The 18,068-nt window shown below is 41.3% G+C and overlaps 1 protein-coding gene across 2 annotated transcripts; it reads right to left on the bottom strand.

Annotated features, from left to right (window-relative positions):
• Positions 1-993: 993 nt before the first annotated feature.
• On the bottom strand, positions 994-15,128 carry LOC139471559 (lipoma-preferred partner homolog). Of its 2 annotated transcripts, none has more exons than XM_071253931.1 (9): positions 15,011-15,128; positions 12,599-12,755; positions 11,704-12,297; positions 10,861-10,962; positions 9,790-9,857; positions 8,650-8,697; positions 7,079-7,209; positions 6,460-6,580; positions 994-5,755 (listed from the first exon to the last, which is right to left on the bottom strand). In XM_071253931.1, the coding sequence occupies exons 2-9, from the start codon at positions 12,747-12,749 to the stop codon at positions 5,624-5,626; spliced, it is 1,347 nt and encodes a 448-aa protein (XP_071110032.1). In that variant the 5' UTR covers positions 12,750-12,755; positions 15,011-15,128; the 3' UTR covers positions 994-5,623. The 2 variants fall into 2 exon arrangements, with proteins under 2 accessions (XP_071110032.1, XP_071110031.1); XM_071253930.1 differs by having other exon boundaries at positions 11,704-12,300.
• Positions 15,129-18,068: the final 2,940 nt, after the last annotated feature.

Consider the following 18,068-nt stretch of genomic DNA (forward strand, 5'->3'; position numbering starts at 1 on the left):
TAGAGGAAAAAGAAATGCAAAATATGTATTTTTTTCCTGTAAAGTGCAGGTTATTTAATACTATGATATCAGAGAAGGCCTTGTTCTCCTGTGGAATATGCCTGACACAACTGATTATTTTCAAAAACAATTTCCAGATTTTTAATGAATTTGTATGGAATTTTTATCATTGGTTCTACTCAAACACAGGTAAAGTGTCTCGCAAATAGTCTGAGCTATAATTATTCATATTTATAGAAGTTTTGGACTCAGGTTGAATCCATAAAACGAAAAATTATAAAAGTGATGCCTGGTCATGTCTGGGCCAGACAAGTCATTGGTTGAGCTACTACATTAGGTCCCATGCCAATCAATGAACTGAGTTACCATTTCATATTTGGTCACAAATACAGTGCTTGGTGCCCTGTCTAGCCCAGGTTCATACTTGTTGGTTGATCCTACTGGTAAACACACCATATCAGGATATATAGAAACTATACATAGTTTGGTATTGCACAGCCATATGATAATAACAATATCAACAAAGGTGTTCGACCATATAGTCATAGAAATGTCTTTCAGGCAGGCACCAAGCATGTTGAGAATCAGGACCATCAATGTCATGAACAAACATGAGGCACCGAAGTGCCAATGTTCAATAGAAATTGTGTGATATTTTGGTAAGGTTTGTTTGCTTGTTGTTTAACACAGCACTCAGCAATATTCCAGCTATATGACGGCGGTCTGGACCATAACAATCAAGTCTGGACCAGACAATCCAGTGATTGATATCATGAGCATTGATCTATGCAATTGGGATACAATGACATGCATCAACCATTTTAACAAGCCTGACCACCCGATTCCTTTAGTCGCCTTTTACGACAAGCATGGGTTGCTGAAGACCTATTCTACCCCGGATCTTCACAGGTTATTTTGTGTAAGGGTTTATCATAGGTATGTGAATAAATACTGAATTAAAAAAACATATTTTTTCAAGACTGAGCACACAACAAAAATTCATCATCCCTAACTATTTTGGGTTTAGTATATCTAAGCCTGTCAGCATAGAACTGGCATATGGGATTAGGAAAAGAATATGTGTAGCAATATCACCGATATTTTTCATATAACATATATTCATATTTTATTCTGCGTAAGAACATGAGACTCCACATGTTCCTAAAAAACACTGAACCTTACTTAAACGAAAAAAAGTCTGTGCAAAAGTGTGAGTGAGTGAGTATGGTTTTACGCCGCTGTTACCAATATTCCAGCAATATCACGGCAGGGGACACCAGAAATGGGCTTAACACATTGTACCCATGTCGGGCTTAACACATTGTACCCATGTCGGGAACCCGGGTCTTCGGCGCGACGAGCCAACGCTTTAACCACAAGGCTACCCGACTGCCCCCTGTGCAAAAGAGATGATCAAAGTATTGTTTTCCTCTCAACTTTTGATATGACACTGTGTTTCGTTACAACGCTACAGAAAATTGTAAGGAGAAACATTTTTTTTCACTAAAAATACCTGATTATGCACAATCCGAACGGACGGAGTAACTAACAAAGTAAATTCTTCCAATGCCCATTTTGAAAATATCACACATTATTAGACAATACCAGCTTCCTGACACCACACAACTTCAGGGGTGTAGCTTGTTTGGTTTGGTTTGTTGTTTAACGCCGCACTCAGCAATATTCCAGCTGTATGACGGCGGTCTGTAAATAATCGAGTCTGGACCAGACAATCCAGAGACTGATATCATGAGCATCGATTCCCGCAATTGGGATCAATGGGATGCTTCAACCAAGTCAGCGAGCCTGACCACCCGATCCTGTTAGTCGCCTCTTACAACAAGCAAATTGGCCTCAGGGGTGTAGCATTGAACAAGGACATTGTAAACTGTATTCAATATAAGCAAATATTATAGCTTGGTTTATATAGTGATATCTATTGAAATTATATATTGATGAGTGAGTGAGTGAGTATGGTTTTACGCCGCTTTTAGCAATGTTCCAGCAATATCACAGCGGGGGAAACCAGAAATGGGCTTTACATATTGTACCCATGTCAGGAATCGAACCCAGGTCTTCAGGGTGACGAGCGAACGCTTTAACCACAAGGCTACCGACCGCCCCTTATTGATGAGTGAGTGAGTTGGATTAAATGCCACTTTGAACAGTATTCCATTTGCATCATTGTGTCAGCTTAATGTGGGAGGAAAACCTGTAGTGATGCAGGTCTAGACATTTACCACTTTGGTGAAACTCCTGAGCTGGTATGGTGCTGATAAACCTAAGGACATAACTGGGGTGAAGCAAGGATCGGACCCAGGATCATAGGTTTCTGGCGCACCCGAGGGAGGCAAATCTGCACAGAGAACTATGCGGAATTAGACGACTGGGGCACCCGTGGCTACACTGAGAGTCTGAGTGAGATCTGGTTCCTACCTCTCTTGTGTTCAGCTTAGCAAATGTGATAGCTTGGGTTATTGGCTTATCGCTGCTATGAGCAGTATTCCAGTTGTAGTACGGTGTCAACGTGATGTGGGAGGAAAGCCCAAAGTGACCAAAGAACGCAAAACTGCAGAGTGAATTGCAGCACCTCAGACAACTGTGCTACCCCTGCCTCCACAATGGTTAGAGTTACCTCCCTTGGGCCACTGTACAGAATGAACTAACTGTTTCTAAAGTACTGTATTTCATTCAAGTATTTCACAACCATTGTAAGAAAAAACATAAACTGATTCTCATAATATGTCACGTTCATGTCTGTCTTTCCCTATCAAAAGTCAAAAGTGGACTAGTATATTAGAAGAGGGTGTTAATGTCAGATGAGTCCAGCCCTTAGTTGTTGTGTCGAAAATATCATTCACAAAGTTCGAAATAAACGTTTCGTCATTTGTACCTAGAAATGCACATTTCTCAATGGATACATAAAATATCAACTACAAAATAATGTACCTGGCAAGAATATTAACTTTGATATGTGTCTCCATCTACAAAAATATCAACTTGAACTTTACATCAGGATGAAATGATTTACAAAGATTGAAAAATTATTCAAGGCAAAGAAATCTGTACCGGTATCAAGATATCAAGCACCCTGTCTGAAAAAGATATGGTCACTCACAAGAATGATCTCTGGCCATATGATTATTTAATCTTATGATATAATCATATAATTAATCTGAACAGTTTGATATATCTATTTTTCTGCATGTAAATAGTCTATACATCAACCACTCAGCCAACTGAGCGCCAACATCAATAATTTGCACATTTGCTATTAATTCAGTCAACATAGAGGCAGACTCTTGGAAGTATACATCGATGTATACCATCAATATATACCATCAATATAGCACACTATACACATAGTTAGCCTCAGAAAACTACACCAACAGCATATCATATTTTTTTTAAAAGATTCTATTTTTTTTTTAGGGGGACTCCTATCGGTAAGTCTGTATTCCCATTACTGTATTCGACGTAATAAGCGCCCTGGGCGCTCTCAAATTTAGAAATAAGGGGCTCTTATTGGAATATCATTTTGGTGGAAAAAAAAGTTGAAAGATAAATTTGTGGTTTATGCTGACAGCCTGAAATGTTTATATACGAGAAATACATTTTTCCAGAGTTTAATTGCCCATAATTAATGGTATATATAACACACGAGTGCGTATTATACACGAATATAAAGTGTTGTGTACATTGATCAATTGGAAGGTGTGCTAATTGGGATTGTTCACTAGCCAATATATTAGCAAATATCGCCGTGGGCGCTTATTAGAGCGGGGCGCTTATTTCGTCGAATACGGTATGTTTGAATCACCACTTCTAGCTTAAATTCCAGAATGTCACTAAATCTAGAAATTGTAACTCACACAGATGTATTTGCTTGCCAATATTGACTAAACACCTTTCTTTTAATACCTGATTATTTCATCCACTAACCATATACATGTTTCCATTTTTATAGCCTGTTAACATGATTAAAGTATTCCAATACAAAAACCGAAATTCTTTTTAATGTAAAGGGAAGTAACTCTTGCAAGCTCCATACTTAAAATTAAACACATGATACAATAGCTTCCAAGGCTCACATGTCAACAGAAATATAACTTCAATACACTTGCAGCAGTAAACATATGTGAACTGACAATGAATCTACAAACTACAGCAAAGCTTTCATTTTGCGTATGGCATGACTAAGAATAAATACATGTAAGTCACAAGCACAGCGGCTGGAGCTATCACAATAATACATCATATTGCATCAAATGTTTGGTAATATGGATACCAAGAAATAATGAGTAGAGATACCATATTCCACATATGCTGCACCTGATGGTGAAACAAACACGCCAATGATAGCACTGAGTCTGCTTGAGACAAATGGTGTATGGACATTTTGATTATTTTATCAATTATTGACCGGGCACATTTGGTTTCTTCTGACATACTGGATGACAATCTGTCAATGTCCCAGAAAATAGTCTTGTGACAGGCTGTTGTTAAAGAAGCCTTCGAAATTCATGCTAATCTGCTTACCTAAGGCTACTAGTGAGTGAGTGATTTGGGTTTAAAACCGCTTTAAACAGTATTCAAGTTATATCATGGCGTGTCAGCTTGATGTGGGAGGAAAGCCCGAAGTGATGCAGGTCTCAGATGTTTACCACTTCGGTGAAACCCACGAGCACGGATATGGTGCTGACAAACCTAGAAACATAATTGGGGCGAACAGGGATTCCAACCCACAATCATAGGTTTCTGGCGTGTCCAAGGGACGCAACTCTGCACAGCGAATTGCGGCCTCTTAGACGACTGGGCCACTCGTGCCCCCCCTTAGACTACTAAACAGTTCTTAATGTGTCAATTTTGCTTCAAGCTGAATGAACTGACAGAAAATGTAAACAGTAAACAATTTTATCTTGTTCAAGCAGGAATATCTTACACTGGTCTTTATACTTTTTCTCTTGATAACACCTAAAATGGTGTTTCTGAAACAAGTTGGAGGCTATTATTTTGAGCAGGGTGATTATGTCGAATATGGTATCCAATTTGACATTTGCAGACTTCTCACATATTGTCGGATATTTATGTCCTGTATACAAGTCAAACTTTCATCTTCATGAAGTCAATAGTCGAAATATATTCCTTGTATTTATTAATATGAAATACAAAGATGACAGGTAAGATTTGAAATGACTTTCCTATTTGTCTCTTATTTGTGCCTTATTAAAAAAATAGACTAGAAACCAGTTTTTGAAATTAAGCCAGAAATTCAAGGGGTCCCTTTATTCCCGTAATGTTAAAAGTTGAAAATTTAGTGGATCCCTAGTTTCCAGGGCCCGGTTCCACAAAGGAATCTGAGCACAATGACTGTCGTAGATCTACGGTCTCAGAGCTACGACTAGTTTGTGGAATGGCGCCCAGTACCACAAGAGAAAACCTGAAGAATTCCAGGATCCCCCTTGCTTTCAAAGAACATTTCATGAGCCTAATGTTTTCAATTTAAATTATTTCTTTTTACTACGTCCCTTTGAAAACTTTGCACATCAAGGTTGAAGTTCAGAGATGTTTTCGTCAGAAAACGTTTTAACCTGGTGCTCAGCCTGTTCTGGCTGTTTGATGCTTATAGCTCAGTGGCCATCTTTGTAGTCATCTGCTGAATGCGTTTGGCGTTACAGTTTTTACACAGGATGTGGTCGTCCAGGGGGTAGCAGCCCCGCCCCTCAGCCTCGGAGGACAGCTGCATTCCACAGTCCTGAAAAAAAGCACAAGAGTGAGTGAGTGAGTGAGTGAGTGAGTGAGTGAGTGAGTGAGTGATGTATGACCCCGTTTTTGGACAGTATTTACTTAATGTGGAGGAAAACACAACACAAAGTTATGGAGGCCTTTGAGCCACACTCATCAATATTCCAGCTTTATGACAGCGGTCTGTAAATAATCCAGTCTGGTCCAGACAATCCAGTAATTGACATCATGAGCACAGATCCACCAAATTGGGATACGATGACATGCATCATTGATGTCAGTGAGCCTGACCACCTGATCTGTTCGTGGCCTCTTACGACAAGCAAAGTCGCCTTTTTCGGCAAGCATGCTGAAGATCTTTTCTAACCCGGATCCTCACAGGTCTGGAGGCCTTAAATAGTAAGTGAGTGGATTTACACCATTTTTAAAAATATTTAAGCAATATCACAGCAGGAGGCACCATAAATGGGCTTCACTCATTGTACCCAAGTGGGGAAACCCACCACCCAATGCAGGCCTAAGACACTGCAGGCCATGTATACTTGGGGGACATACACGCAAAAGTATGGTGATGCCAGACCAAGGATCATTATCACTGTGAATCACGATCCTTGCTTTCTGGCGTGCCCAAGGGATGCAACTCTGGCGCTTTAGATGACTAGGCCACCTGTGCCCCACAAAAAGTATGAGTGAGATCTTCCCCTTGGTTCTCACCTCGCATCTGTAGCAGTCTACATGGAAACTCTTGTCCATGGCAACAATCCTCACGGTTTCATCTTGTCCAGTCTCTGGCATTATCGGCAACTGACAGCTGCAGCAACGCGGGGCAAACTTCCTGGAAAAGATGAGATTTGTTAAAAACACTTGATATATCAATAACAAAAACAGATTTTTACGGTCCCCAACAACAAAACGACTTGACAAGAGGAGAGGTGAGGTGAAATGGGGTTTAACGTCGCGTCCAAGATTATTGCACTTATATAGCGTCGTGCATGCACGTATGTGTGGCTGTTTGTGCAGTATACCGACTCCTAGCCAACCAGTCCTTGTTAAGCCCCTTAATGCACAAGAGGAGAAAAACATGCAGTCATATTCATATCTTCCAACCAGGGGTCCGGAAACAGTCATATGCGCCGGACATGTCCGATTGGGAATCTCAAATGTCTGGTTTAAAATATGGCTTACCATGCTTACTGGACATTTAAATTTTTCTGTCCGGAAATTCTTAAATGAAAATATAAATTTCAAATTTTCCCAACTTTACAATCATCTAATTGATAATCCCACGACTACATAAAGAAAGGTGTCAATACTCCCAGTAAACGTCTCTCACTTGTGGAAGTCCTCGATGCAATGTATCTGGTTTGTTGCGTCGACCGTGAAGGGGACACCGTCTAGACTCTTCCCACAGACCACACACACGAAGCAGTCGGGATGGTAGGGTTTGCCAGTTGCTCTCAGTAGCTGGAATGGAAGAAAATTATGAAATCTTTTTATATGTGCCCATATTCAATGTTTGCAATAGTTTCAATCATGATATGATGAGGGGTTTCAAGAAGAAGCTTTTTGCCTTGTACCGTCATAAAGATTCAAATCTTGCGTGACATGAGTGACCACACCAACCACTGTGTTGACCAATGACCACACGATCCCGTTAGAGGTGAGGTGAAATGGGGTTTAACGTCGCATCCAAGATTATTGCACTTATATAGCGATGTGCATGCACGTGTGTGTGTGTTTGTGCGGCAGCTTGTACTAGTCCGGACTGATGCCGATTTATAGTGCTAGCTCACTGAGATACCATGCCGCAGTTTAACATGAATACCGAGCGCCAGACAGGGTAACAACAAGTACCATCCTTTAACGTCTTTTGGTATGACGCGGTCGGGGATCGAACCGTCATAGAGATTCAAATCTTGTGTGACATGAGTGACAACACCAACCACTGTGCTGACCAATGACCACACGATCCCGTTAGAGCTTTTTGTTAGTTTTGTTTGTCATGTTTGTTGTTTAAGGCCGCACTCAGAAATATTCCAGCTATATGACGGCGGTCTGTAAATAATCGAGTCTGGACCAGACAATCCAGTGATTTACATCACGAGCATCGATACACGCAATTGAGAAACGATGACATGCATCAACCAAGTCAGCAAGCCCGACCACCCGATCCCGTTCGTCGCCTCTTACGACAAGCATATTCGCCTTTTACGGCAAGCCTGGGTTGCTGAAGACCTATTCTACCCCGGATCTTCACAGGTCCCATATGTATTTACTAGGACTACTCAGGACGGTTTAGTTGCCACCATTTTGTAGTCATGAAAAAAGGGGAGATAATGTGAGTGAGTGCATGAGTTGGATTTAACGTCCCTTTTAACAGTATTACAGTTATATCGCGGCATGTCAGCTTCAAGTGGGAGGAAAGCCCAAAGTGATGCAGGTCTCAGGCGTTTACCACTTCAGTGAAACCCACGAGTACGGGTATGGTGCTGACAAACCTAGAAACATAATCGGGGCGAACCAGGATTCAAACCCACAATCCTAGGTTTCTGGCGTGCCCAAGGGACGCAACTCTGCACAGCGAATCGCGGCGCCTAAGACGACTGGTCCACCCATGCCCCCGGAAATAATGTGAAAACAATCACTTCCGTGTTTCCGCTGTTAAACAATCAACTTTGAACATGATCGGGGCAAACCAGGAATTGAACCCACAATCATATTTTTCGGGGATAGAATCATATACACAACTCTGCAGAGAGATTTGCAGCACCTTAGACGTCTAGACCCATGTCCCCCTTTAACTTAGAGCAAAATGAGTAACCAGCCCTGTATTTATATATTGAATTCTTGACGCTCAGTATTCATGCTATCCTCAAACTAATGCTAGTGCAGTGCAGGACTCACCCTGTCAGTGATTGGCTTGGAACAGATAGAGCATTTCTCCAGAGTATTCTGAAAGAAAACATATGGATATCAGCATAAAAAACACAAATACTGCTTTATCATATTAGGCAAAAAGATATGTTTTTTTACTTCCATTTTCAAATGCACAAAAAGGATTAAAAATGGAAACAAAAAACAAAACATGCAATGAACTTTAGACCAAGACTATTTTTTGTTGTTGCCGAAAAGGTCTCTGCAGTGCCCAAGGGACACAACCCTGCCCTGCCAATAGCAGAGCGTCAGATGACAGGCCCGGCCGTGCCCCCAATTACGAAAATATCAGTTAGCAGGGTTACATTGTCATTGTTGTGTTTCTTCCTTTAATATAAACAATATGGAAAAGAAATGCACATCAAATTCTAAATTTGTGAAATGTTACCTTATACATGTAACACTAAACCAAGAAACAAAACAGTGAGTGAGTGAGTATGGTTTTACGCCACTTGTAGCAATATTCCAGCAATATCACGGCGGGGGACACCGGAAAATGGGCCTCACACATTGTACCCAAGTGGGGAATCGAACCCGGGTCTTTGGCGTGAGACGCCAAAGCTTAAACCACTAGGCTACCCCACCGCCCCAGAAACAAAACAGAACTTAACATGCAAAAGGATAACCTATCATTTTTAGGTTTGTTTTTTACTTGGTTTGTTTAATGCTACACAACTCGGCAATATTTCAGACATCTTATATTGATGTGATTTTGACTAACATGAATTCATTTCTGTAGGCAAAACCCACTTTCAGCTGGTATACAGCTGACTGTTTGTTTGTTTGTTTGTTGTTTAATGCTGCACTCAGCAATATTCCAGCTATATGACAGCAGTCAGTAAATAATCGAGTCTGGACCAGACAATCCAGTGATTGACATCATGAGCATCGATCTACGCAATTTGGAAACAATTACATGCATCAAACAAGCCTGACCACCCGATCCCATGAGTCACCTCTTTCAACAAGCATAGTTGCCTCTTATGACAAGCATGGGTTGCTGAAGACCTATTCTTCCCCAGATTTTCACAGGTTAGCCTTTATGAGTATAACAAGCTTGAGAAGTACCATGTGATACAAGCATTAAACACTGAAACTGACAACACCCACCATATAACAGACTTCACAGTATGGCTTATTCTCAAGAGCAAAGAAGGATTTGCCTTGCAGTTTCAGGTCTGAAAGAGAAATTGATAATGTAGGATTACAGCTCAGCGGCAGATATTCGGCCCAAGCAAATGTCAGTAAAAATTACCAAATAAAAAATTAGGAAGTTCCAGCTTCATGTTTATACATATACTGTATATACAGTTATAGCTACTAATGTGATGGCTTCAAAACCACAATACCGTATTCGACGTAATAAGCGCCCAGAGCGCTCTCAAAATTAGAAATAAGGGGCTCTTATTTGAACATCATTTTGGTAAAAAAACAGAGTTGAAACATAAATTTCGTGGTTAATGCTGACAGCCTGAAATGTTTATGTACGACAGATATATTTTTTCGGAATTTAATTGCCCATAATTAAGGGTGCATATAACACACGAGTATGTATTATACGCGAATAAATAAGTCTTGTGTACATTGATCAATCGGAATAGATGCGCATCATGCTCATTGGGATTGTTCACTCGCCAATATATTAGCAAATATTGCCACGGGCGCTTATTAGAGCGGGGCGCTTACTACTCCAAATACGGTAAAAGGTTTCTGGCATGCCTTGGGGATGCAACTCTGCACAGCAAATTGTGATACTTTAGGCGTCAGGAGCACCACCATTGCTCCCCATCCCTGTCCCCTGAATTCATTGGATAAAACTAAAGATAACACTGCATCATGCTGCATAGCAGCCGTATGTATTCTTTGTTTATTTGTTGTTTAACGCCGCATTCAGCAATATTCTAGCTATATGACGGCAGTCTGTAAATAATCAAGCCTGGACCACACAATCCAGTGATTGATATCATAAGCATCAATCAACGCAATTGGGATGTGATAACATGCATCAACCAAATCAGCGAGCCTGACCGCCCAATCTTGTTAGTCGCCTCTTACGACAAACACAGTCACCTATCATGGAAAGCACGAGTTGCTGAAGACCTATTCTACCCGGATCATCACGGGTCCCGTATGTATTCAGGGATGATAGCATCCCGAGAATACTGTGAGGTATCTACTTACTGCAGGTGACACAGGTGAAGCAGTTGATGTGGAACACCTGGTCCATGGCCTTGCACCCGTTGATATCTCCCAAAACTTTCTTGCTGCATTTGGAGCACATTCCTGGTAAACAATGTCATCATTTAACCAAAGCTTAATGACAATTTATCAAGTAGCACTATAAATAATAATGATGATGTTTATAATTAATAGTCCATTGTTAGAAACAAACAATTGTATTCCACTAGTCCTTATAGTGATAACGTATTGCGAAACCCTTAAAAAAGGCAAAATTTCTACTAGTCCTTATGATACCTTATATTGGGCACTTTGGCAAGGACTATAGGACCAATGACAATTTCTATCGACGGATACGTATCAATTTGTATTTCATATCCTAGTATACTGATATACCTATTATACCGATATACCTGTAATAGTGCACACCTCCAATCACTCAGTTACTCAATCAGGTGAGGTGAAATAGGGTTTAACGTCACGTCCAAGATTATTGCACTTATATAGCGATGTGCATGCATGTGTGTGTGTGGCTGCTTGTAAATCTGGACTGATGTCGATTTATAGTGCTAGGTCACTGAGATACCATGCCGCAGTTTAACATGAATACCCCACTCAGACACAGTATACTGACTCCTAGCCGACCAGTCCTTGTTTTAGCCCCTTAATGCAGAGAGTGAGACAGGGTAACAACAAGTACCATCCTTGACATATTTTGAAATGACGCGACCGGGGATCAAACCCGAGACCTTCTGCTCTCCAGGCGGACGCTCTACCACAAGACCACGGAGGCCGTCTGTTACTTTATCAGTATGATTAGGGAGAAAATGTTGAAGACATATTTACCAAAGTAGTCTGGATCGCCGGAGGACTCCATGCTCTGCATGAGCAGACTTGTGAGTGCATCTACCTCAGCCTCCTTCTCAGAGGGAGCCACAGTACTGACCAACTGTTCCGAAGAAGAGGGCACCTGCGGTCCAGGGACTGGCCGATCTTGTCGCCCCTGAGCAGGCTCAGCACGGAAAGTGCTGGGGGAAGCTCGTCCATAGTCATGTTTGCCTGAGACCACGTTAACATTAGCGTAGTTGCTCTGTCCCGACATGTAGGGCGAGTTGCGACCCTCAGGACCCCTAGAATATGCTCCTGGGGAAGATCCATATTCGTTGTAGGGTCCTGGGGAGTCCCGATACCCCACTTGGTTCATGTAGTTGGCAGTCTTTGGTCCCCCGCCATACTGGTTGTCCCTGTATTCATAGCCTTGAGATGCTTGTGGTGGAGGTGGGGGAGGGAAGTCATCGAGTGGTTGTTGATACATGTAGCCCCTCACCTGTTCTGGGGGTGGAGGGGGTGGGTAGGCATGTTCCTCGGAGTAGCCTGTCTGGGGAGGGGGAGGAGGGAAGTCCTCACCATCATGATACACTTGTCTGAATGCGGCCTGGCCTGCTGAAACATGACCAGCAAGTGATTCACAATAAATTTTTGGTACGACCAGGCAGTTCTGAATGGAAAATAATAAAGGCAATAGTATGTAATACTCTTTTTGTTTGTTGTATAACCCTCAGCAATATTCTAGCTATGATGGCAGTCTGTAAATAATTAAGTCTGACCAGACAATCCAGTGATTAACATCATTAGCATCAATCTACGCAATTTGGAATGATGACATGCATCAACCAAGTCAATGAGCCTGACCACCCGATCCCAGGCCATCAGGTGCTTGTTACCATGGTTACCATCTCACCTTTCTGCTGTCCCGGGACAGGTCGGTATGGCGCTGGGGCAGGGTTGTAGGGTTTGGGCTTGGGGGCGAGGGCAGGTGGTAGATGGATACCCCCTCTGTCCTGTACATGCATCTGAGCAAAGTCACGCTCCAATCCTTGCTGGTATGACATCTTCTACTGTAAACAAAGATCAAGAGAGTAAGTGCATGGAGCATGTGAGATGTTATTTTCAAGCTGGTTTAGTTCGTAAGTAAGTTTGTTTTAGAACATGTAGGCTTATCGCAAGGGGAATATAGTTTGATGTAACCTCCGTCATCGTACAGCCCGTGCCTGCAATTCCTGAGTCCACAATGCTCAAATGCAGCCTTCAAAATTCATGCAAGTCTTTGTGCCCGACACTAATAAATTGTGTTGAGGAAAAATAAATAGTCATCTTCCTGAGGAAAGGGAGATAGCTGACTATAATAATCAAAACCTATATTGTGGTAAAACGGGTAAAATGGGTCTTATTTCGCGAAGTACGTCAAATCATGTGAGCACCTTGAATAGAAACATGAAAAGATTTGGAAAATATCTGTTGACACCGAGTTGGCAGTACACATGCTTTGCAAATACGTCAACTGACCAAAATCAGTTCTGAACCAGTTCTCAATGCTTCCTTTTTCCTTAAAATCTGAACTGAATAAAACTGACAGAAAATGTAAAGAAATGTAAAGACTGAAATAAGGCTGACACCAGTCCTCTCGACCAGTCTTGAAAATATTTTGTTTCTAAAGCTATCATGCAAAAGCCACACATGTAGCAAAATCAGTAAAACATGTTAAAGTGAGTGAGTTGGGTTTATCGCCACTTTGAACAGTATTCCAGTTATATCATCTAAGGTGGGAGGAAGGCAAGTATTAGACGTTTACCACTTTGGTGAAACCCATGAGCTAGGGTATCATGCTAACAGACCTAGAAACCATGCCCCTCCCAAATCAGTTGGACTTGACCTTGTAAGAGGCAACTATGCTTGTCATAAGAGCCAAGAAACATGATCGGGTGGTCATAAACATGTTTATTGAATGTTGGTGTTTGTTATTTAACTCAACGATATAATTAGATTCCAGCTTAATAATCAAGTCAGGACCAGACAATCCAGTGATTGACATCATGTAATAATTGTATTACTGGGGCAGTCATTTATCATTCTTATTACATAGAGAATCTCACTGGAGTGTTTTTTCATATCAAATATATCAACACAAGTAAATAGTAAAGGATAAACATGATAAGGTCTAAAAATAACATCACAGGACGTTTCCACTAGAGAGATAAGCAATAAGTATGAGTCAGGATAAGATAAAATTTATATTATCAACAACTGTCAAAACAGAAACATTGCAGTTTACCGGGCGCAACCACACAAGGTCAAACACCATACCAGTGCTTGATTGGTTCGTCATGTTGATATAAACAATGGGGGATGTGGCTTCAAGAAAACATGAATGGGAGGGCTGAGCTTGATGCCACACGCATGCGCAATTCATTGTTTACTTACTTGCGCATGCATGTTAACGGGGTGCTAATGACCCATTAAACGACCACTGATTACATGTTGTCCAGTGGTAGAGTGTCGCCTAATTCACACATTAATAAGCCAAGCCGATGAGCCGGCGAGGCGCTTTCAAGTTCCCACAGCGTGAATTTGATCTGAAAAAGTGTTTGTTTGTTTATTTGATGATTAAAGCTGCACTCAGCAATATTCCAGCCATATCATGGCCATCTGTAAATGATCGAGTTTGGACCAGACAATCCAATGGTTGACGTCATGAGTATCGTTCCACACAATTGGGATACGATGATATGCATCAACCAAGTCAGAGAGCCTGACCACCCGATCCTGTTAGTCGCCTCTTACGACAAGCATAGTCACATTTTGCGGCAAGCATGGGTTGCTGAAGACCTATTCTACCCTGGATCTTCACAGGTGCCCAATAAAGTGCACTACTCCCGTCAAAACAATGTCTGATAAATGTTGCTTATTTGTTTTCCCAGTTAAAAAACAACAAGAACATCCAGAGATTTAAGCACAGGACATCCGTAATCCATACTTGGGACGAGTTGGTGGTGAGTAATCTCATATCACGAAATTACATGCACGTGTTTGGATAACCCGGTTAACTAAACAACACTTCCCGATACCACATTCCATGACCCACGCCTGGCATGCAACTGAAAAAAATAGATGCACAAAGGCTTATGGCTTACAAATGCTATGATTACTTTGAGCAGGGGAGGCACAGACGTCAGGGTCGACGCGACATGGTTTTTGAATCGCGTCAAAACAAACTGGTGCTAAAGATGAAAGTTTGAAGCTGTCGACTGGTTGATAAAAGTGTGCCTCAATCACTCAAACGTGTGGCGTTTTTAACACAGGTAAACATACTCACCCGTCTTAGTTATTCTGACCGACAAGTGGTCAAATTGTTTCCGAAAATGTCCTTTAATGCGTGTTTGTCAAGATTTTCTTCGCTTTGACTGATAGATGTACGAGCAACCATAAATGGAAATCGCCACTTCCGTGTCGTCACTTCCGCCTTTGCACCCGGCACGCGAAATGTGACATTCCCAACATTTCAATGCCCTTCTGCACCCACGGAAATCTGATTTGAATCATGATAAAATATGAATCACGTGAGTGCAACCTCAGATTATATAGAGGTAGCGTGACACAATTTACGTATTATAAATCTATCGCCCATTATTTCTATTGGTATGGTTAATTCACGATATGTTTTCTTAGAATACTCTGTTCTCCTTAAACATTCTTCAAAAGTGATTAACATTTTCAGCAGACCTTTTATTTGCAAATGCCTAAGAAAAATATGACTTAAAATATATTAAATGGTTATATGTCTTTTCCAAGAGCTGAATATAATGAGATATATATATATATAAATAGATTCTCCCTATATAAATGTGCATATGTTGTTCATAACGACACGAAACAATTAATGTATATGCTTTGGTTTTGGTTTTGGTGTGTTGTTTAACGCTGCACTCAGCAATATTCCAGCTGTATGACGGCGGTCTGTAAATAATCGAGTCTGGACCAGACAATCCAGTGGTTGACATCATGAGCATCGATCCACGTATTTGGGATCGATGACATGCATCAACCAAGTCAGCGAGCCTGACCACCCGATCCCGTTAGTCGCCTTTTACGACAAGCATAGTCGCCTATTACGGCAAGCATGGGTTGTTGAAGACCTATTCTACCCCGGAATCTTCACGGGTCCATACATGTGTTTATTAGCAAACAATCACAATTTATTTCAGATACATCTTACATAAAAATCCGCGAGATAAGTATAGTTGAAAACCACGTATGAATAAATAAACAAATAAATACATCCTAGTATATTCTTTGTATTAAGAAGGGGTGTCTTGGCTTTGAAATCCGCCTACAGCACATCAGACGTCAACATATTTCTTACTGCACTGTATAAGTTCCCTGTTATCGTTATATCCAGTACACTGTGCTATATCTTCACCAACTCAGCATGTTTTAAAACTTAATTCTGGAAAGTGCGAGGCCGTTGAGTGACTCACATTAGAATTATCTCATCTGGTTCCGTAAACAGGGCCTTGGCTTAGCACTAACTTACGCGTTCGGGACAACTCAAATTTCCTTGAGATGTTGACGCATAACGTCACGCCAGGCAGATGCGTTCGTTATCTTAATTATAACATATTTCATAATGGGAGTCGAATATCACCTTTAAACAATTAATAGATATAATCTTGACTTTTCGAAATTTGTATACACACATAAAGCCTTGATGGTACAACGTGTTGATATTATTTGTTTGTTTGTTTGTTTGTTTGTTTATTAGTTGTTTAACGCCACAATTAGCTACATTCCAGCTATATGACGGCGGACTGTAAATAATCGAATCTGGACCAGACAATCTAGTGGTTGATATCATGAAGATCGGTCCACTCAATTGGGATCAATGACATGCATCAACCAAGTCAGCGAGCCTGACCCTCGATCCCGTTTGTCGCCTCTTATGACAAGCATAGTCGCCTTTTGCTTCCGTGCATGGGTTGCTGAAGACCTATTCTAACTCGGGTCTTTGTGGGAACGTGTTGATATTAACTAGATGGAGTGAGCAGGATTCTGTTTACATTAACGCAGTGTATGCACCACTATGCCAGTTACACTGCAGATGCCTGGCCTGTAAATAATCAAGTTAGGGAAGCAGGCGAGGTGAAGAGAAAATGGGTTCAACGCCGCGTTCCTTGTTTTATTCCCTAAAGAGCGCCAGGCAGCGTAACAACAAGTACCATCTTAACGTTCCTGGTATGACGCAACCGGGTATTAAACCTCAGACCTTCCGCTCTCTGGTCAGGTATATTCGCTGCATAGATATATCCATGTGGTGATAAAAACACAATGTCATGTATTTATAATTACCACAATAACAACGAAATGGTACTTTTAAGCATGTTGTCACGCAAATAAAAACACCCATGATAATGTATTTTACAGTTCAGTAAACAAGTAATGTGGCCCTTCGCTGACTTGGTGTGCTGGCGATTAGGTGCCTCACCCTGGCAGGTGTGGGTTCGAATCCCGGACGGGACTCAACCCCAAAAAGTACTAGAATCTGTACTTTACTAAGGAAGTGTTATCCCAAATATAACATTAGTTACATTTGACCACTTTCTAAATGGCATTGTGTATTCATAGCTTTCGGCCATGGGAGCCGTGCCAATTTACACTTGTCAGGGGGGTAGTCAAAGTACGTGATCTAGACTACCAGTTGTCGGACTTTCATTTTTGTGGAAGGCTCGGTGGCTGAGTGGGTTAGATCGCTGACTTTGTGTGCTGGCGATTAGGTGCCTCACCCTGGCAGGTGTGGGTTCGAATCCCGGACGAGACTCAACCCCAAAAAGTACTAGAATCTGTACTTCAGAAAGTGTTATCCCAAATATAATATTATTTACATTTGACCACTTTCTAAATGGCATTGTGTATTTATTATTGAGAGTTATTTCCCGGAGATACCGCATTCGTCACGTGCACCACTCGCATTTTTCCGTAAATCGGCTTTTCCCGGAATGGGACGAGAAGGTGACGAATGCAAGTTACCAATGATTATCAGCTTTACCAGATTAGATTTCTCGGTGTTAGGACTCAGTCAGTGGTTTCGCAAAAATGATAAATATCTGCAACCCACGCATCTTCAGAGCAATGTCTATTCCGCTTAGGTATTCAACATGACTGTAACTGATCCGTTTTGACAAAACACGGAGGGTGTTTTGAACAGATTAGGTTGTGGGTTTCGAGTGGTACCCACCCACTACAACGCATTGTTGACTTGGGTGGGTTAGGTATAGCAACGATATGGACAGAACGTTATTCTTACAACCCGGGCTGATATTTATCGCCCATTCAAAATGCATTGACAAGCCATAATCAGTAGTGAGTGAGTATGGTTT

This window comes from Haliotis cracherodii, unplaced genomic scaffold (assembly GCF_022045235.1).
Source record: "Haliotis cracherodii isolate W230 unplaced genomic scaffold, xgHalCrac1.p SCAF_23, whole genome shotgun sequence".
Taxonomy (NCBI): Eukaryota; Metazoa; Mollusca; class Gastropoda; order Lepetellida; family Haliotidae; genus Haliotis; species Haliotis cracherodii.

What these genes read in the sequence shown, in the direction of transcription:
- LOC139471559 (XM_071253930.1), bottom strand. Translation starts at nt 12,749, where the DNA reads ATGTCATACCAGCAAGGATTGGAGCGTGACTTTGCTCAGATGCATGTA. An exon ending in TGTCCCGGGACAGCAGAAAG is followed by an intron (nt 12,301 to 12,598) that starts GTGAGATGGTAA and finishes GTCATGTTTCAG; the next exon opens with CAGGCCAGGCCGCATTCAGA. An exon ending in CTTCACCTGTGTCACCTGCA is followed by an intron (nt 9,858 to 10,860) that starts GTAAGTAGATAC and finishes TTTCTCTTTCAG; the next exon opens with ACCTGAAACTGCAAGGCAAA.